Source organism: Myxine glutinosa, chromosome 10 (genome assembly GCF_964187855.1).
Source record: "Myxine glutinosa chromosome 10, kmMyxGlut1.1, whole genome shotgun sequence".
NCBI classification, from domain to species: Eukaryota; Metazoa; Chordata; class Myxini; order Myxiniformes; family Myxinidae; genus Myxine; species Myxine glutinosa.
In genome coordinates, this window is record NC_136270.1 from 136,784,075 (window position 1) to 136,806,775 (window position 22,701).

General features: G+C 43.2%; 1 protein-coding gene across 1 annotated transcript in view; it reads left to right on the forward strand.

The window, feature by feature from the left end:
* The window catches only part of LOC137433730 (ubiquitin carboxyl-terminal hydrolase 37), a 149,500-nt gene that overhangs the window by 113,081 nt on the left and 13,718 nt on the right, over positions 1–22,701 (forward strand). The window contains 1 exon segment of the mRNA XM_078786177.1: positions 19,345–19,405. Within this exon segment, the coding sequence (XP_078642303.1) occupies positions 19,345–19,405 (61 nt within the window).

Genomic DNA, 22,701 nt, shown 5'->3' on the forward strand with positions numbered 1-22,701 from the left:
ACAGCATTTCCATATATCTTTTCCGTCTTCCTTTAATTCCATCTGGGTCGACAACGATTTGTCCCACTTCATCCTTCAAGCAACTCACCCCCATCACATCACACCTCTCTTTCGCTATGTGCTTTGCAATCCTGAATACTGCTTTCTGACCCTCTTCCGAAAACAAGCGTTCTCCGAACATTTTCCTACATGCCTCCTGCGCCTTTGCTACCTCTTTCTTTGCAGTCTTCCTGGCTGCCTTATAACTTTCATGCTCTGCTGTTTCTGCTCCCGTACCCTTGCCTTCTGCCACTCCTTGAACTTCTTCCTCTTCTCGTCAATCCTCTTTCCAACTTCAACATCCCACCACCATGTTTCCGAGTGCCTCGGTGGTCCTTTTGTCCATCCACATACCTCACCAACGGCTCCCAACAGACAAGCTTTCATTGACATCCAACCACTTTCAAGCTCAACCACATCATCCTCTACCCTACTCAGCCTCTCTTTTAATGCCTCCCTTACTGTCACCTCTTTCAACCTCCACACCTTCATTCTCGGTTGGTACTTCACCCGCCGAGCTCTCCTCGCACCTTTCACCCTTATGTCGCAGACAACCAAGTGGTGCTGTGAAACAGCCCCCTCCCCCGGGATCACCTTTGTGTCCCGGAGGTGCCCCCTATCTCGCCTACGCACCATCAGGTAGTCAACGGTTGTCGTCGACCCACCTGACGTGTATGTAACGAGCTTATTATCCTCTTTCTGGAACTGAGTATTACAAATCAACAAATCAGCGCCATCAGCAAACTCCAAAATCCTTTCACCTTCTCCATTTCTCACACCATATCTGTAACCCCCATGAACTCCCTCAAAACCATCCATACTCCTTCCCACATGTCCATTCAGGTCTCCTCCCACCACAACAACTTCCTCATCTTTCACGTTTTCCATCAGCTTCTCTATCGCACACCAGAACTTGTCCTTCTCTTCATCGCTTCGACCAACCTGCGGAGCATATCCCGAGATGACGTTCACCAAGAGGTTTCCAATCATCATTTTCACCATCATCAACCGATCACTCACTCTAGTCACACTCACCACACTATCTACAAACTCCTCAGAAAACAGGACACCAACACCATTCACGCCCTCCGGGCACCCTTGCCACCCAAACTTGTATTTCTGTCCCTGCCTACCCTTCACCATTCTCACACCACTTCCCTTCCATCTCGTCTCTTGCACACAACATATGTCCACTCTTCTTCTGGCCAATACTTCCACCACTTCTCCTGATCTCCCTGTCATTGTCCCTACATTCCATGTCCCAAACCTCAGAAACCGATCTCCACTTCGGGCTGCACCCTGCCCATATGTACTTGTAATTGTCATGGTTCTCTTTTTGAGGCAATGTTTTTATGGCCGGATGCCCTTCCTGACGCCAACCCTCTGAGTCGTCTCTTACGACACGCAGGGATACGGTGTACCTATTCTGACCAGGGTACACACTGGGAAACGTTTAAAACATGGAAATTCTTGGGGGGGGGGGGGGGGGGGAGGCGTCAGCATCACGGCTGCGGTTTAAACATATTCCAACAATATTTAAACAGAACCATGAAAACCATGAAAAAACAATCCGGGAAAAGTCTCCAAGCGAGAACGTGGATTTGAGAAAGAAGGAGCAGAGGCGGAAGAAAAACGAGATACAGGGGGCGGGGCACAAGTCGAGACGAGGAGGAGAGCGAACAAGCACGTGTCCGGGAGGAGAGAAAGAATCAATATAGAATTCTTTGTCTAGGGAGGTGAGGTGAGGGGGAGAAAACAAAATAAAAGAAACAAGCAATACAGCGAAGGAAATAACCCAAACCGACAAAACACCGACGGGGGGAGGGAAGCCCCAAGTCACCAGGCCGCGCACAAGGTACGATCCAGAAAACGATTAATTACACACAAGTTTGCACGAACCACAAAGCAACACCAACTAGAAACACACAATAACACGTACACAGCAAAATAACCAGTGGAAATTTGACAAAGACAAGAATGGGAAAACACTCAAACTTCGATGCCGTGGAGAGCTCGAAGCACGCCTTACTCGCCCGTGTATTTTGATGTTACTCGTTGAAGCAAAATCCATTCTGCACACATTACACTTGTAACGTATTCGCTTTTCTAGAACCTTTTTGGTTTTGTTTAATTTAACATAAATCTTGGTGTTGCGAGTCCCAGATATGCACTTGTATTTTATGGGAAGTGAGTCTTGATTTCGTGATTATTTCTTGAAAAAACAAGTACAAAAAGTTTTAATTAAAACAAAAGCCGCGTCGTTGTTACACAATGCCTAGATGCAGCTGTGCCTATAACGTCGATGTTATAGGTACAGGACATTCCTATTGATTCGATTACTTGATGTTATTTTTGTGCACAGTGAAAATATATCTCGGCAATTTCCCGTGTGTGGCGACGAATTTTTAATATATCTCGGCATTTTCCCGTCTGTTATTTCAGGCGGTGTATGACTGACCATGCCGCGATTTAAAATATATATATATCTCGGCAATTTCCCGTGTGTGGCGACACGTGAACGAAGCTATGCTCCTCTCTCCACATTATTGTGACGACGTATAAATTAAATATTTCATCGTGACGATTGTCATCAAATGGACGAATTTTTAATATATCTCGGCATTTTCCCGTCTTATTTCAGGCGGTGTATGACTGACCATGCCGCGATTAAAAAAAAAGATATCTCGGCAATTTCCCGTATGTGGCGACACGTGAACGAAGCTATGCTCCTCTCTCCACATTATTGTGAAGACGTATAAATTAAATATTTCATCGTGACGATTGTCATCAAATGGACGAATTTTTAATATATCTCGGCATTTTCCCGTCTGTTATTTTGGGCGGTGTATGACTGACCATGCCGCGATTTAAACAAAATATATATATCTCGGCATTTTCCCGTCTGTTATTTCGGGCGGTGTATGACTGACCATGCCGCGATAAAAAAAAAAAAAAATCTCAATGGACTTGAAGTTACAGGCCTTTGAGAATTCATTTCGTTCTATAAAGGGCAACTTTCATCGGATTTTCTTCCCGTTTTTTTTCAACCTAGTCTAAAACTATGTTAGCGACTGTGAAAAATGAAATGATATATCGAATTTGATTTGAAATAAAACTGTGTGAGAGAGGAAGACACCACGGGCCTACAAAACAGGCCTCAAAGCTATGCGAGTTAATAAAATGGTGGATATTTGTTTATATGAAGCCTCTCCTACAATGGGTGGAGCTATGGTTCCCAGAATGGGTGGAGCTTTGAGGTTTTGTCTTCTCTGCAAGAACAACAAGAACAAGAAGAAGAACAAGAACAAGAACAACAGCCGAGGGCACTCGATGACCAGCGTCTTGCGACGCGGCTAAAAAGGTTTCTTCCTCACTTTCAAGCTCCAACTGGACCTTATTTGTCCCATATTACTTCTGGATTGTTCAGTTGCAAAACAGGAAGCACTTCCGTTTCTAATGTGAATATCATCTGAATGTTCCTTTTCAGAAGCACATTTTGAATCTTCTGTGACAGATGAATCGTTGTTATGTTTTCTGCCATTCACATTCACAGGATAGACATCATCTTATTATTCTCCTCGTACAATAACCAAACTCCCGTCGGCAATCGTTGTTCTGACCATTGAAATAGCAAACAACGAGAGAGCAGAGAGGAAATTGAACCTCTTACACCGCGCAGTCAATCCGCCGCCCAGAGCATCGTCATCAAATGATTATCCAGTCATCCCAGAGCATTATCATCAAATGATTTATCCAGTCATCCCAGAACATTATCAAATGATTATCCAGTCATCCCAGAACATTATCAAATGATTATCCAGTCATCCCAGAACATTATCAAATGATTATCCAGTCATTCCAGAACATTATCAAATGATTATCCAGTCATCCCAGAACATTATCAAATGATTATCCAGTCAACCCAGAACATTATCATCAAATGATTATCCAGTCGACCCAGAACATTATCATCAAATGATTATCCAGACATCCCAGAGCATTATCATCAAATGATTATCCAGTCATCCCAGAGCATTATCATCAAATGATTATCCAGTCATCCCAGAGCATTATCATCAAATGATTATCCAGTCATCCCAGAGCATTATCATCAAATGATTATCCAGTCATCCCAGAGCATTATCAAATGATTATCCAGTCATCCCAGAACATTATCATCAAATGATTATCCAGTCATCCCAGAGCATTGTCATCAAATGATTATCCAGTCATCCCAGAACATTATCATCAAATGATTATCCAGTCATCCCAGAACATTATCAAATGATTATCCAGTCAACCCAAAACATTGTCATCAAATGATTATCCAGTCATCCCAGAACATTATCAAATGATTATCCAGTCATCCCAGAACATTATCATCAAATGATTATCCAGTCATCCCAGAACATTATCAAATGATTATCCAGTCATCCCAGAACATTATCATCAAATGATTATCCAGTCATCCCAGAACATTATCATCAAATGATTATCCAGTCATCCCAGAACATTATCAAATGATTATCCAGTCATCCCAGAACATTATCATCAAATGATTATCCAGTCATCCCAGAACATTATCATCAAATGATTATCCAGTCATCCCAGAACATTATCAAATGATTATCCAGTCATCCCAGAACATTATCATCAAATGATTATCCAGTCATCCCAGAACATTATCATCAAATGATTATCCAGTCATCCCAGAACATTATCAAATGATTATCCAGTCATCCCAGAGCATTATCATCAAATGATTATCCAGTCATCCCAGAACATTATCATCAAATGATTATCCAGTCATCCCAGAACATTATCAAATGATTATCCAGTCAACCCAGAACATTGTCATCAAATGATTATCCAGTCATCCCAGAGCATTGTCATCAAATGATTATCCAGTCATCCCAGAGCATTGTCATCCCAGAACATTATCATCAAATGATTATCCAGTCATCCCAGAGCATTGTCATCAAATGATTATCCAGTCATCCCAGAGCATTGTCATCCAATGATTATCCAGTCATCCCAGAACATTATCATCAAATGATTATCCAGTCATTCCAGAACATTATCATCAAATGATTATCCAGTCATCCCAGAACATTATCATCAAATGATTATCCAGTCATCCCAGAACATTATCAAATGATTATCCAGTCAACCCAGAACATTGTCATCAAATGATTATCCAGTCATCCCAGAACATTATCATCAAATGATTATCCAGTCATCCCAGAACATTATCAAATGATTATCCAATCAACCCAGAACATTATCATCAAATGATTATCCAGTCATCCCAGAGCATTGTCATCCAATGATTATCCAGTCATCCCAGAACATTATCATCAAATGATTATCCAGTCATCCCAGAGCATTGTCATCAAATGATTATCCAGTCATCCCAGAACATTATCATCAAATGATTATCCAGTCATCCCAGAACATTATCATCAAATGATTATCCAGTCATCCCAGAACATTATCAAATGATTATCCAGTCATCCCAGAACATTATCATCAAATGATTATCCAGTCATCCCAGAGCATTATCAAATGATTATCCAGTCATCCCAGAACATTATCATCAAATGATTATCCAGTCTACCCAGAACATTGTCATCAAATGATTATCCAGTCATCCCAGAGCATTATCATCAAATGATTATCCAGTCATCCCAGGGCATTATCATCAAATGATTATCCAGTCATCCCAGAACATTGTCATCAAATGATTATCCAGTCATCCCAGAACATTATCAAATGATTATCCAGTCAACCCAGAACATTGTCATCAAATGATTTTCCAGTCATCCCAGAGCATTATCATCAAATGATTATCCAGTCATCCCAGGGCATTATCATCAAATGATTATCCAGTCAACCCAGAAAATTGTCATCAAATGATTATCCAGTCATCCCAGAACATTATCAAATGATTATCCAGTCAACCCAGAACGTTATCATCAAATGATTATCCAGTCAACCCAGAGCATCATCATCAAATGTATATCCAGTCATCCCAGAACATTATCAAATGATTATCCAGTCAACCCAGAGCATCATCATCAAATGTATATCCAGTCATCCCAGAGCATTATCAAATGATTATCCAGTCATCCCGGAGCATTATCATCCAATGATTATCCAATGATCCCAGAGCATTATCATCAAATGATTATCCAGTCATTCCGGAGCATTGTCATCAAATGATTATCCAGTCATCCCAGAGCATTGTCATCCAATGATTATCCAGTCATCCCAGAGCATCGTAATCAAATGATTATCCAGTCATCCCAGAACATTATCATCAAATGATTATCCAATCACCCCAGAGCATTGTCATCAAATGATTATCCAGTCACCCCAGAGCATTGTCATCCCAGAACATTGTCATCAAATGATTATCCAGTCATCCCAGAGCATCGTCATCAAATGATTATCCAGTCAACCCAGAACATTATCATCAAATGATTATCCAGTCAACCCAGAACATTATCATCAAATGATTATCCAGTCATCCCAGAACATTATCAAATGATTATCCAGTCATCCCAGAACATTATCAAATGATTATCCAGTCAACCCAGAACATTATCATCAAATGATTATCCAGTCATCCCAGAACATTATCAAATGATTATCCAGTCAACCCAGAACATTATCATCAAATGATTATCCAGTCATCCCAGAACATTATCATCAAATGATTATCCAGTCATCCCAGAACATTATCAAATGATTATCCAGTCATCCCAGAGCAACAACAACATGCATTTTAAGGCCATTTTCCCTGCTAGAGCGGGGGTTAGCCTTGCGGTCCCCATGACAATCCTCTCCATTTTGCCCTATTTTCTGCATCTCTCCTTGTTAACCCCCTTGCGCGCATTTCTTCTTCCACCATCTTTAGCCAAGTCTTTCTCGGTCTTCCCCGTCCTCTACTTCCTTCTACATTAACTTCCATCACTCTTCTCAACCAGTCACTTTCATCCTTCCTCAACACATGACCAAACCATCTCAACCTGTTCCTCTTCACAGCATCAATCACAGGCAATATTCCCATCATCTTTCGCGCAATTCATCATTTGTCTTCCTCTCTCTCAACGATACTCCGCACATCCATCGAACCATTCGCATTTCCACCCTTTCGAGCCTTCGTTGCTGCTCTACGTTCATTACCCATGTCTCGCTCCCATAAATCATAACACTTCTCACACATGCAGCATACACCTTTCCCATCAGCTTCAGCGACACTCTCCTCCTCATCAGCACGCCACTCAGTTCCCGAAACTTCTTCCATGCACATCTCACTCGAGCAACCGTTGCCGAGTCTGATCCACCTTCTCCATTCAGCATGTCTCCGAGGTAGCAAAATGTTTTCACACCTTCCAGCTTCACGCCGTCTCCAAGATCCAACTCAACATTTCCGCCATCTGCAGCTCCCTCTGTGCACACCTTACATTTGAATGTAGCTGCCACACTGGTAAATGACCCTCTCAGACCACTACATTTTTGATGAACCCTCTCAGCGCACATTGTACATTGAATGGAGTTCACTCCGACACCCTTCCTGCACACAGCACACGGCCACTTCCCAGTTCTTTCCACCTCACCACTTGCTTTACCACTTGCCATCACCGTCTTTCCGATATTCACCTTCAGACCTTTTGTCTCCATACATTCCTTCCACTTGTTCATCTTTTCCTTCAGTCCATCCACACTTTCCGCAATCAACACCAGATCATCTGCATACAACAACTCCCACGGTAAACCCTCCTTTCCGTTCTGAGCCAGCACCTCCATCACAGCTACAAATAGTAGTGGACTTAGTACCGACCCCTGATGCACTCCCACCTTCACCTCAAACTCACCACTGTTCCCGTCCTTCGTCCTTACAGCTGTGCGCGCTCTTTTGTACATTGCCATCACTACTCTGATCAACCATTCCTCCACTCCTAACTTCCTCAATGCCCATGTCAATACTTTGCGTGGAACCCTATCGAATGCTTTCTCCAGATCAACAAACCCAAAAAACAACTTCTTCCTCTTCTCCATGTACTTCTCCTGCAACTGCCTCACAATGAAAAGCGCATCTGTCATTCCTCTTCCTGGCATAAATCCAAACTGCATTTCGTCGATCTTCACTTTCTTCCTTATCCTCCTCTCCAACACCCTTTCCAATACCTTCATTCCATGCTCCAATAGCTTTATCGCTCGGTACGAGCCACACTCCAGAGGGTCACCTTTCCCCTTGTATAGAGGGACGAGGGTACTCAGTTCCCAAACCACTGGAATGCGGCCTTCTTTCACCACCAGATTACAGATCTCTGTCATTCTCTTCACACCCCAACTTCCTGCTGCCTTCAACATATCTCCCACAACTCCCGTCGGCCCTCCCGCTTTTCCACTCTTCATTGCTTTTATCGCTTCCTCAACTTCCTTCTCAGTTATCTTCTCTGCCGGTCCTAAAACTGGGTTACTCTCGATGTTGCCATCCCATTCATTCTCTGTATTCAACAGCATTTCCATATATCTTTTCCGTCTTCCTTTAATTCCATCTGGGTCGACAACGATTTGTCCCACTTCATCCTTCAAGCAACTCACCCCCATCACATCACACCTCTCTTTCGCTATGTGCTTTGCAATCCTGAATACTGCTTTCTGACCCTCTTCCGAAAACAAGCGTTCTCCGAACATTTTCCTACATGCCTCCTGCGCCTTTGCTACCTCTTTCTTTGCAGTCTTCCTGGCTGCCTTATAACTTTCATGCTCTGCTGTTTCTGCTCCCGTACCCTTGCCTTCTGCCACTCCTTGAACTTCTTCCTCTTCTCGTCAATCCTCTTTCCAACTTCAACATCCCACCACCATGTTTCCGAGTGCCTCGGTGGTCCTTTTGTCCATCCACATACCTCACCAACGGCTCCCAACAGACAAGCTTTCATTGACATCCAACCACTTTCAAGCTCAACCACATCATCCTCTACCCTACTCAGCCTCTCTTTTAATGCCTCCCTTACTGTCACCTCTTTCAACCTCCACACCTTCATTCTCGGTTGGTACTTCACCCGCCGAGCTCTCCTCGCACCTTTCACCCTTATGTCGCAGACAACCAAGTGGTGCTGTGAAACAGCCCCCTCCCCCGGGATCACCTTTGTGTCCCGGAGGTGCCCCCTATCTCGCCTACGCACCATCAGGTAGTCAACGGTTGTCGTCGACCCACCTGACGTGTATGTAACGAGCTTATTATCCTCTTTCTGGAACTGAGTATTACAAATCAACAAATCAGCGCCATCAGCAAACTCCAAAATCCTTTCACCTTCTCCATTTCTCACACCATATCTGTAACCCCCATGAACTCCCTCAAAACCATCCATACTCCTTCCCACATGTCCATTCAGGTCTCCTCCCACCACAACAACTTCCTCATCTTTCACGTTTTCCATCAGCTTCTCTATCGCACACCAGAACTTGTCCTTCTCTTCATCGCTTCGACCAACCTGCGGAGCATATCCCGAGATGACGTTCACCAAGAGGTTTCCAATCATCATTTTCACCATCATCAACCGATCACTCACTCTAGTCACACTCACCACACTATCTACAAACTCCTCAGAAAACAGGACACCAACACCATTCACGCCCTCCGGGCACCCTTGCCACCCAAACTTGTATTTCTGTCCCTGCCTACCCTTCACCATTCTCACACCACTTCCCTTCCATCTCGTCTCTTGCACACAACATATGTCCACTCTTCTTCTGGCCAATACTTCCACCACTTCTCCTGATCTCCCTGTCATTGTCCCTACATTCCATGTCCCAAACCTCAGAAACCGATCTCCACTTCGGGCTGCACCCTGCCCATATGTACTTGTAATTGTCATGGTTCTCTTTTTGAGGCAATGTTTTTATGGCCGGATGCCCTTCCTGACGCCAACCCTCTGAGTCGTCTCTTACGACACGCAGGGATACGGTGTACCTATTCTGACCAGGGTACACACTGGGAAACGTTTAAAACATGGAAATTCTTGGGGGGGGGGGGGGGGGGGAGGCGTCAGCATCACGGCTGCGGTTTAAACATATTCCAACAATATTTAAACAGAACCATGAAAACCATGAAAAAACAATCCGGGAAAAGTCTCCAAGCGAGAACGTGGATTTGAGAAAGAAGGAGCAGAGGCGGAAGAAAAACGAGATACAGGGGGCGGGGCACAAGTCGAGACGAGGAGGAGAGCGAACAAGCACGTGTCCGGGAGGAGAGAAAGAATCAATATAGAATTCTTTGTCTAGGGAGGTGAGGTGAGGGGGAGAAAACAAAATAAAAGAAACAAGCAATACAGCGAAGGAAATAACCCAAACCGACAAAACACCGACGGGGGGAGGGAAGCCCCAAGTCACCAGGCCGCGCACAAGGTACGATCCAGAAAACGATTAATTACACACAAGTTTGCACGAACCACAAAGCAACACCAACTAGAAACACACAATAACACGTACACAGCAAAATAACCAGTGGAAATTTGACAAAGACAAGAATGGGAAAACACTCAAACTTCGATGCCGTGGAGAGCTCGAAGCACGCCTTACTCGCCCGTGTATTTTGATGTTACTCGTTGAAGCAAAATCCATTCTGCACACATTACACTTGTAACGTATTCGCTTTTCTAGAACCTTTTTGGTTTTGTTTAATTTAACATAAATCTTGGTGTTGCGAGTCCCAGATATGCACTTGTATTTTATGGGAAGTGAGTCTTGATTTCGTGATTATTTCTTGAAAAAACAAGTACAAAAAGTTTTAATTAAAACAAAAGCCGCGTCGTTGTTACACAATGCCTAGATGCAGCTGTGCCTATAACGTCGATGTTATAGGTACAGGACATTCCTATTGATTCGATTACTTGATGTTATTTTTGTGCACAGTGAAAATATATCTCGGCAATTTCCCGTGTGTGGCGACGAATTTTTAATATATCTCGGCATTTTCCCGTCTGTTATTTCAGGCGGTGTATGACTGACCATGCCGCGATTTAAAATATATATATATCTCGGCAATTTCCCGTGTGTGGCGACACGTGAACGAAGCTATGCTCCTCTCTCCACATTATTGTGACGACGTATAAATTAAATATTTCATCGTGACGATTGTCATCAAATGGACGAATTTTTAATATATCTCGGCATTTTCCCGTCTTATTTCAGGCGGTGTATGACTGACCATGCCGCGATTAAAAAAAAAGATATCTCGGCAATTTCCCGTATGTGGCGACACGTGAACGAAGCTATGCTCCTCTCTCCACATTATTGTGAAGACGTATAAATTAAATATTTCATCGTGACGATTGTCATCAAATGGACGAATTTTTAATATATCTCGGCATTTTCCCGTCTGTTATTTTGGGCGGTGTATGACTGACCATGCCGCGATTTAAACAAAATATATATATCTCGGCATTTTCCCGTCTGTTATTTCGGGCGGTGTATGACTGACCATGCCGCGATAAAAAAAAAAAAAAATCTCAATGGACTTGAAGTTACAGGCCTTTGAGAATTCATTTCGTTCTATAAAGGGCAACTTTCATCGGATTTTCTTCCCGTTTTTTTTCAACCTAGTCTAAAACTATGTTAGCGACTGTGAAAAATGAAATGATATATCGAATTTGATTTGAAATAAAACTGTGTGAGAGAGGAAGACACCACGGGCCTACAAAACAGGCCTCAAAACTATGCGAGTTAATAAAATGGTGGATATTTGTTTTTATGAAGCCTCTCCCACAATGGGTGGAGCTATGGTTCCCAGAATGGGTGGAGCTTTGAGGTTTTGTCTTCTCTGCAAGAACAACAAGAACAAGTACAAAAAGTTTTAATTAAAACAAAAGCCGCGTCGATGTTACACAATGCCTAGATGCAGCTGTGCCTATAACGTCGATGTTATAGGCACAGGACATTCCTATTGATTCGATTACTTGATGTTATTTTTGTGCAAAGTGAAAATATATCTCGGCAATTTCCGGTGTGTGGCGACGAATTTTTAATATATCTCGGCATTTTCCCGTCTGTTATTTCGGGCGGTGTATGACTGACCATGCCGCGATTTAAATATAAAAAATCTCGATGGACTTGAAGTTACAGGCCTTTGAGAATTCATTTCGTTCTATAATGGGCAACTTTCATCGGATTTTCTTCCCGTTTTTTTTCAACCGAGTCTAAAACTATGTTAGCGACTGTGAAAAATGAAATGATATATCGAATTTGATTTGAAATAAAACTGTGTGAGAGAGGAAGACACCACGGGCCTACAAAACAGGCCTCAAAGCTATGCGAGTTAATAAAATGGTGGATATTTGTTTATATGAAGCCTCTCCTACAATGGGTGGAGCTATGGTTCCCAGAATGGGTGGAGCTTTGAGGTTTTGTCTTCTCTGCAAGAACAACAAGAACAAGAAGAAGAACAAGAACAAGAACAACAGCCGAGGGCACTCGATGACCAGCGTCTTGCGACGCGGCTAAAAAGGTTTCTTCCTCACTTTCAAGCTCCAACTGGACCTTATTTGTCCCATATTACTTCTGGATTGTTCAGTTGCAAAACAGGAAGCACTTCCGTTTCTAATGTGAATATCATCTGAATGTTCCTTTTCAGAAGCACATTTTGAATCTTCTGTGACAGATGAATCGTTGTTATGTTTTCTGCCATTCACATTCACAGGATAGACATCATCTTATTATTCTCCTCGTACAATAACCAAACTCCCGTCGGCAATCGTTGTTCTGACCATTGAAATAGCAAACAACGAGAGAGCAGAGAGGAAATTGAACCTCTTACACCGCGCAGTCAATCCGCCGCCCAGAGCATCGTCATCAAATGATTATCCAGTCATCCCAGAGCATTATCATCAAATGATTTATCCAGTCATCCCAGAACATTATCAAATGATTATCCAGTCATCCCAGAACATTATCAAATGATTATCCAGTCATCCCAGAACATTATCAAATGATTATCCAGTCATTCCAGAACATTATCAAATGATTATCCAGTCATCCCAGAACATTATCAAATGATTATCCAGTCAACCCAGAACATTATCATCAAATGATTATCCAGTCGACCCAGAACATTATCATCAAATGATTATCCAGACATCCCAGAGCATTATCATCAAATGATTATCCAGTCATCCCAGAGCATTATCATCAAATGATTATCCAGTCATCCCAGAGCATTATCATCAAATGATTATCCAGTCATCCCAGAGCATTATCATCAAATGATTATCCAGTCATCCCAGAGCATTATCATCAAATGATTATCCAGTCATCCCAGAGCATTATCAAATGATTATCCAGTCATCCCAGAACATTATCATCAAATGATTATCCAGTCATCCCAGAGCATTGTCATCAAATGATTATCCAGTCATCCCAGAACATTATCATCAAATGATTATCCAGTCATCCCAGAACATTATCAAATGATTATCCAGTCAACCCAAAACATTGTCATCAAATGATTATCCAGTCATCCCAGAACATTATCAAATGATTATCCAGTCATCCCAGAACATTATCATCAAATGATTATCCAGTCATCCCAGAACATTATCATCAAATGATTATCCAGTCATCCCAGAACATTATCAAATGATTATCCAGTCATCCCAGAACATTATCATCAAATGATTATCCAGTCATCCCAGAACATTATCAAATGATTATCCAGTCATCCCAGAACATTATCATCAAATGATTATCCAGTCATCCCAGAACATTATCATCAAATGATTATCCAGTCATCCCAGAACATTATCAAATGATTATCCAGTCATCCCAGAGCATTATCATCAAATGATTATCCAGTCATCCCAGAGCATTATCATCAAATGATTATCCAGTCATCCCAGAACATTATCATCAAATGATTATCCAGTCATCCCAGAGCATTATCATCAAATGATTATCCAGTCATCCCAGAACATTATCATCAAATGATTATCCAGTCATCCCAGAACATTATCAAATGATTATCCAGTCAACCCAGAACATTGTCATCAAATGATTATCCAGTCATCCCAGAACATTATCATCAAATGATTATCCAGTCATCCCAGAGCATTGTCATCAAATGATTATCCAGTCATCCCAGAGCATTGTCATCCAATGATTATCCAGTCATCCCAGAACATTATCATCAAATGATTATCCAGTCATTCCAGAACATTATCATCAAATGATTATCCAGTCATCCCAGAACATTATCATCAAATGATTATCCAGTCATCCCAGAACATTATCAAATGATTATCCAGTCAACCCAGAACATTGTCATCAAATGATTATCCAGTCATCCCAGAACATTATCATCAAATGATTATCCAGTCATCCCAGAACATTATCAAATGATTATCCAATCAACCCAGAACATTATCATCAAATGATTATCCAGTCATCCCAGAGCATTGTCATCCAATGATTATCCAGTCATCCCAGAACATTATCATCAAATGATTATCCAGTCATCCCAGAGCATTATCATCAAATGATTATCCAGTCATCCCAGAACATTATCATCAAATGATTATCCAGTCATCCCAGAACATTATCATCAAATGATTATCCAGTCATCCCAGAACATTATCAAATGATTATCCAGTCATCCCAGAACATTATCATCAAATGATTATCCAGTCATCCCAGAGCATTATCAAATGATTATCCAGTCATCCCAGAACATTATCATCAAATGATTATCCAGTCAACCCAGAACATTGTCATCAAATGATTATCCAGTCATCCCAGAGCATTATCATCAAATGATTATCCAGTCATCCCAGAACATTGTCATCAAATGATTATCCAGTCATCCCAGAACATTGTCATCAAATGATTATCCAGTCATCCCAGAACATTATCAAATGATTATCCAGTCAACCCAGAACATTGTCATCAAATGATTTTCCAGTCATCCCAGAGCATTATCATCAAATGATTATCCAGTCATCCCAGAAAATTGTCATCAAATGATTATCCAGTCATCCCAGAACATTATCAAATGATTATCCAGTCAACCCAGAACGTTATCATCAAATGATTATCCAGTCAACCCAGAGCATCATCATCAAATGTATATCCAGTCATCCCAGAGCATTATCAAATGATTATCCAGTCATCCCGGAGCATTATCATCCAATGATTATCCAATGATCCCAGAGCATTATCATCAAATGATTATCCAGTCATTCCGGAGCATTGTCATCAAATGATTATCCAGTCATCCCAGAGCATTGTCATCCAATGATTATCCAGTCATCCCAGAGCATTGTCATCCAATGATTATCCAGTCATTCCAGAGCATTGTCATCAAATGATTATCCAGTCATCCCAGAGCATTGTCATCAAATGATTATCCAGTCATCCCAGAGCATTGTCATCCAATGATTATCCAGTCATCCCAGAACATTATCATCAATTGAGTATCCAGTCATCCCAGAACATTATCATCAAATCGGTTAAAGGCGTGATGTGACAATGTACGAATATGCTTTAAAGGACTGGAGGAACAGACACGAGGCAGCGGGCATGTGGAGTTGGTTCCCCAGACGAGGCAATGGACAGATGAAGGTTAGGCCTGGAGAGGGAAACCAGGTGTGGGCTTTTGCAAGAACACGTGTGACTCCGGAAGGGAAGGAGGGAGGGAAGGGTGGCTTTGGGTGAACAGACGGAAGAAAAAGCAGGTGGAAGAACACTGTAGCTAATGAAGTTCACAAACCTGCCTACTGTGTGTAAAGTTATTAATTTCACCGAGATGTGATTTCCCGGTGTGTACCCTGGTTTAGAATAGGTACAACGTATCCCTGCGTGTCGTAAGAGGCGACTAAAGGGGTTAGCGTCATTAAGGGCATCCGGCCATAAAAACTTTGCCTCAAAAAGAGAACCATGACAATTACAACTACATATGGGCAGGGTACAGCCGGAAGTGGAGATCGGTTTTTGAGGTTTGGGACATGGAATGTAGGGGCAATGACAGGGAGATCAGGAGAAGTGGTGGAAGTATCGATCAGAAGAAGAATGGACATATGTTGTGTGCAACAGACTAGATGGAAGGGAAGTGGTGTGAGAATGGTGAAGGGTAGGCAGGGGCAGAAATACAAGCTTGTGTGGCAAGGGTGCCCAGAGGGCGTGAATGGTGTTGGTGTCCTGTTTTCTGAGGAGCTTGTAGACAGTGTGGTGAGTGTGACTGGAGTGAGTGATAGGATGATGATGGTGAAAATGATGATTGCAAAGCTCTTGCTGAACGTTATCTCGGGATATGCTCCACAGGTTGGTCGGAGCGATGAAGAGAAGGACAAGTTCTGGTGTGCGATAGAGAAGCTGATGGAAAACGTGAAAGATGAGGAAGTTGTTGTGGTAGGAGGAGACCTAAATGGACATGTGGGAAGGAGTATAGACGGTTTTGAGGGAGTTCATGGGGGTTACGGATGTGGTGTGAGAAATGGAGAAGGTGAAAGGATCTTGGAGTTTGTTGATGGAGCTGATTTGTTGATTTGTAATACTCAGTTCCAGAAAGAGGATAATAAGCTTGTTACATACACGTCAGGTGGGTCGACGACAACCCTTGACTACGTGATGGTGCATAGGCGAAATAGGGGGCACCTCCGGGACACAAAGGTGATCCCGCGGGAGGAGGCTATTTCACAGCACCACTTGGTTGTCTGCGACATAAGGGTGAAAGGTGCGAGGAGAGCTCGGCGGGTGAAGTACCAACCGAGAATGAAGGTGTGGAGGTTGAAAGAGGTGACAGTAAAGGAGGCATTAAAAGAGAGGCTGAGTATGGTAGAGGATGATGTGGTTGAGCTTGAAAGTGGTTGGATGTCAATGAAAGATAGTCTGTTGGGAGCCGTTGGTGAGGTATATGGATGGACAAAAGGACCACCGAGGCACTCGGAAACATGGTGGTGGGATGATGAAGTTGGAAAGAGGATTGATGAGAAGAGGAAGAAGTTCAAGGAGTGGCAGAAGGTGAAGGGTACGGGAGCAGAAAAAGCAGAGCATGAAAGTTTATAAGGCAGCCAAGAAGGCTGCAAAGAAAGAGGTAGCAAAGGCGCAGGAGGCATGTAGGAAAATGTTCGGAGAACGCTTGGATTCGGAAGAGGGTCAGAGAGTGGTATTCAGGATTGCGAAGCAGATAGCGAAAGAGAGGTGTGATGTGATGGGGGTGAGTTGCTTGAAGGATGAAGTGGGACAAATCGTTGTGGACCCAGATGGAATTAAAGGAAGATGGAAAAGATATATGGAAATGCTGTTGAATACAGAGAATGAATGGGATGGCAACATAGAGAGTAACCCAGTTTTAGGACCGGCAGAGAAGATAACTGAGAAGGAAGTTGAGGAAGCGATAAAAGCAATGAAGAGTAGAAAAGCGGGAGGGCCGACGGGAGTTGTGGAAGATATGTCGAAGGCAGCAGGAAGTTGGGGTGTGAAGCGAATGACAGAGATCTGTAATCTGGTGGTGAAAGAAGGCCGTATTCCAGTGGATTGGGAACTGAGTACCCTCGTCCCTCTATACAAGGGGAAAGGTGACCCTCTGGAGTGTGGCTCGTACTGAGCGATAAAGTTATTGGAGCATGGAATGAAGGTGTTGGAAACGGTGTTGGAAACGGTGTTGGAGAGGAGGATAAGGAAGAAAGTGAAGATTGACGAAATGCAGTTTGGATTTATGCCAGGAAGAGGAACGACAGATGCGCACTTTATTGTGAGGTAGTTGCAGGAGAAGTACACGGAGAAGAGGAAGAAGTTGTTTCTTGGGTTTGTTGATCTGGAGAATGCATTCGATAGGGTTCCACGCGAAGTATTGACATGGACATTGAGGAAGTTCAGAGTGGAGGAATGGTTGATCAGAGTAGTGATGGCAATGTACAAAAGAGCGCTCTCAGCTCTAAGGACGAAGGACGGGAACAGTGGTGAGTTTGAGGTGAAGGTGGGAGTGCATCAGGGATCGGTACCAAGTCCACTACTATTTGTAGCTGTGATGGAGGTGCTGGCTCAGAACGTAAAGGAGGGTTTACCGTGGGAGTTGTTGTATGCAGATGATCTGGTGTTGATTGCGGAAAGTATGGATGGACTGAAGGAAAAGATGAACAAGTGGAAGGAATGTATGGAGACAAAAGGTCTGAAGGTGTATATCGGAAAGACGAAGGTGATGGCAAGTGGTAAAGCATGTGGTGAGGTGGAAAGAACTGGGAAGTGGCCATGTGCTGTGTGCAGGAAGACTGTCGGAGTGAACTCCATTCAATGTACAATGTGCGCTGAGTGGGTTCATCAAAAATGTAGTGGTCTGAGAGGGTCATTAACCAGTGTGGCAGCTACATTCAAATGTAAGGTGTGCACAGAGGGATCTGCAGATGGAGGAAATGTTGAGTTGGATCTTGGAGACGGCATGAAGCTGGAAGGTGTGAAAACATTTTGCTACCTCAGAGACATGCTGAATGGAGAAGGTGGATCAGACTTGGCAACAGTTGCTAGAGTGAGATGTGCATGGAAGAAGTTTCGGGATCTGAGTGGCGTGCTGATAAGGAGGAGAGTATCGCTGAAGCTGAAGGGAAACGTGTGTGCTGCATGTGTGAGAAGTGTTATGATTTATGGGAGCGAGACATGGGTAATGAACGTAGAGAAAAATCAGCAACGAAGGCTGGAAAGGGTCGAAATGCGAATGGTTCGGTGGATGTGCGGAGTATCGTTGAGAGAGAGGAAGACAAATGATGAATTGCGAAAGATGATGTGAATAGAGCCTGTGATGGATGCTGTGAAGAGAAACAGTTCGAGATGGTTTGGTCATGTGTTGAGGAAGGATGAAAGTGACTGGTTGAGAAGAGTGATGGAAATGAATGTAGAAGGAAGTAGAGCATGGGGAGGACCGAGAAAGACTTGGCTAAAGATGGTGGAAGAAGAAATGCGGGCAAGGGGGTTAACAAGGAGAGATGCAGAAAATAGGGCAAGATGGAGAAGATTGTCATGGGGACCGCAAGGCTAACCCCCGCTCTAGCAGGGAAAATGGCCTTAAAATGCATGTTGTTGTTGTGTTGTTGTATTAGTCTTGCTACACCCACACTTCAATAAACTGGTTTCACTCACTGGCATGTTTGAGAGAGTGTGTGCCAGTTGTGGATGGCCATAGGGGTGTCCGTATGCACTGTCGTGTATGTGTGGGGCCTTGTTCCATGTTTAACAACTTCGTTTAATGGAGTGATTTTTATTTTTATGTGCGAGGACTTTGTGTGACACAAGATCATTGTGTGCTTTGAACAGGTGGCAATGGAGCAGAAGGAGGAAGATGAACTCAAACGAGCCACAGAGTTGAGTTTGCAAGGTCAGCAATTTATCTGGTCGAATCCCTTTAACCCATTTTTCGAATCCCTTTTAATTACCCCTGCCAGAGGAGAGGATATTGCATATTGCATTTGAGTCCGTTTGTTTGTCTCTGTTTGTCCGCACAGAATAAATATGATTTTCTCTGCAACCGTTGGTCCGATTGACAGGAAATATTGACCATAGGTGCACCTCCTCTTGTATATATATTTTTTGTGATAATTAGGACGTCATCGGTCACGTGGTACAGGTGCCATCTTGGAAAAACTGAAAAAACATTCCACATATATATCTCTGAAAGCGCCACACAGAAAAAAATTGAGACATTGCTCATTGCAAAGAACTCTCCTTGGGACCAACTTCTATCCACTCATCCTAACTCTCTTCCTCATATGTGATGACTTCAACTGTCATCATGCCAGCTGGCTGGGTGTGTGTACCTCTCTCACCAGCCGTGGCATCTCAGCAAAGGACTTCTGCGCCTTATTGGGACTGACACAATCTGTCAATTTCCCGACCCGGATCTTTGTCAACGGAGCATCTTCTCTTCTAGACTTTGTTTTGACTAACTTCCCTGCAAATGTCTGCTGGTCTTCTTCTGCTCCAATCGGTTCATCTGATCATTTGCTTGTTAAAGGGGACATTTCTCTGGCCATTCTCAGAGAGTCTCCTCAGTGTCGACGAGTCTGGCATTTCACTCAGGCCGACTGGCACTGTTTCAAGCAGCCGTCAATCATCTGGACTGGTCTCCCATCTCTATTGCCTCTGACATCAACTCATCCTGGGAATTCTTCCAAAGTCAATTGCTCTCTCTCATCCACAGATTTATCCCATCTCGTCTTCAGTTGTCATACCCTTCCTCCCGTCCATGGTACACTGAATCTTTTCTTGAGGCAATTGCCCTGAAATAACTTGCCCTCACCTCATGGAAGGAAAATCCAACTGAAGGCAATCTCACCGTTTCACAAAGCTCGGAACAAGTGTGTATTTACCCTCAGGTTAGCCTGGAAACATTATTTCTCTACTCTCAAGACTGAACTCTCAAACCTGTCTCCCTCCTCCAAATCCTGGTGGTGTCTGGTCAAATCTGTTTCTGGTGTTTGTTCCCCCCTCCAATCCCCTCCTTTACCTCAAACGGATCCACAGCTGACTCCGCACGTGACAAAGCCGAATGCCTCAACTCTGTGTTTTCCTCAAAATCTGTTCCAAACCCATCTCTCTGCACCCACCTTACCCAGCCGAACCGAGCTGCTCCTGGACTCTGTGTCCTTCTCTCCTAACAAGGTGGAGAAGTTTCTGTCAAACCTCGACTCTGATTTTGCAATTGGACCAGACGGCATCAGTCCACGGGTCCTAAAATCCTGCTCTGCTGCTCTATCTCTCTCTCTCTCTGTTGTCTTCACCCTCTCTTTTGCTCAAGGTCATCTGCCATCTGCTTGGAAATCGGCCAACATTACCGCTTTACACAAAAAGGTCAAAAACACATCCTGGCAACTACAGACCAATCAGCCTGCTCCCAATCATCAGCAAGGTCATGGAATCCATCATTGCTTCTCATATTAAATCCTTCCTCCTTTCCAATGGCTTGATGTCTGATCATCAATTTGGATTCAGACCAGGCCGCTCTGCTCTGGACATGCTGCTTCTGCTGTCTCAACAATGGATGGAGGTCCTCAATGCCAAACAGGAAATCAGAGCTGTCTGCCTTGACATCTGTCGTGCCTTCGATATGTTCTGACACCCCACCATGCTCACCAAACTCTCCTCTTATGATATCCATGGTAACCTCCACGCATGACTTGCGACTTCCCCTCTGGTCGCAGCCAGCGTGTGGCTCTGAATGGAGTTCTCTTATCTCCTCTTCCTGTCCAGGCTGGAGTTCCTCAAGGCAGTGTTCTGAGCCTTGTTCTTTTTCTGGTCTTCATTAATGATTTCTCTGACTCTTGGAAAATCCTCTCTATATTTTTGCTGATGACTCCACTCTCTGTCGCTCCACATCCCAACCCTCAGATCGGCCCTCGGATTTCATCCGCAGTTTGACGAAGTACTGCTCTCCCCTCTGGGCTGGTGCTTCTGCCTCACACCTAGCTCGGCTTCACGCTGTTGAAACCAAAGCATTAAGAGTCATTGATATCTTCCGAGATGAAGCTGATTCTGAGGGCCTTTCATTCGCTTACCGCAGGCAGGTTGGTGGTCTTTGTCTTCTACCGACTCGTCCCCGGCCTAGCTCCCCCTCTCCGGCCTAGCTCTGTGCTCTGTCCTCCAAATATTCCTGCAGGATGCACAAGATCTGCCAGCAACCCTCTTCTTGTGAAACTGTCAATATCAAGACTCTCTGCTCACCTTCACTCTTTCATTCATATTTTTTCCCGCCTCTGGAACAAACTCCCACACTCTCTTCATCCCACTCCTCCCTCCTGGTCTTCAAAACAGCTGTTTACCACCATCTCTTGTCTTCCCCCATACTCTTTTCTACCCCTGTTAATCCACCGCATATCCACATTTTCCAAATTCTCTGTTTTCTTTCCTGAAAGTCCCTGTAGCTGTTTTGAGGACCATCTTGTTTATCCCATGTACTCCACCCTAGCCTTCTCCCTTCCTCAGATCTCTCAATGCCCCAGTTCCCTGCTGCTGTTGTGCTTCCCTCTCTGTCCTCCTCTTGTCTTCCACTCCCTTTATTATATGTTCTATGTGGTAGCTCTTATACGAGCCTCAACGAAGTATTCAAAAAAAATCTCCGTTGCTGATGTCGAAGTTCTGTTGCATTAACTTTATCTAAAAGTGGAAACTGGAATGTTCTACAATAGCATGGCAAATGGTGAATGAAATATACACTACTCACAATAAGTTAGGGGTATTGGCAGGTTCTTCGGTGTGGTTGATTTTGTGTTTTAATAATGTTGAAAAAAGTTGTTGGTCCTAATTCTATGGTTATTAATGAGTGTGAAAAAACACAGCATTCTTGATTTGAATACCCTAACCCTAACCCCTATAAAAAAAATCAACTCACTCCCACAATATCCCTAACTTATTGTGAGTGGTGTATTTGTTGATATACATGACATATGTGTTGATGACATACGTTGCTCCATATTGAGCTATTTTGTAAAATTGCTATGTGCTGTATTTTACATTACTGGACAGTGTAACCTTTCAAGGAAATGCAGTTTCCATTACTGTAGCAAAGATATAATAATAAAAGGGTTAAATATCATTGTGTTTATTGTTATAGGTCAAAGAAGCCTGGACAACGAATCACTATGGAGGAAGAATGTTACTATGATTGGAAGTTTAAAT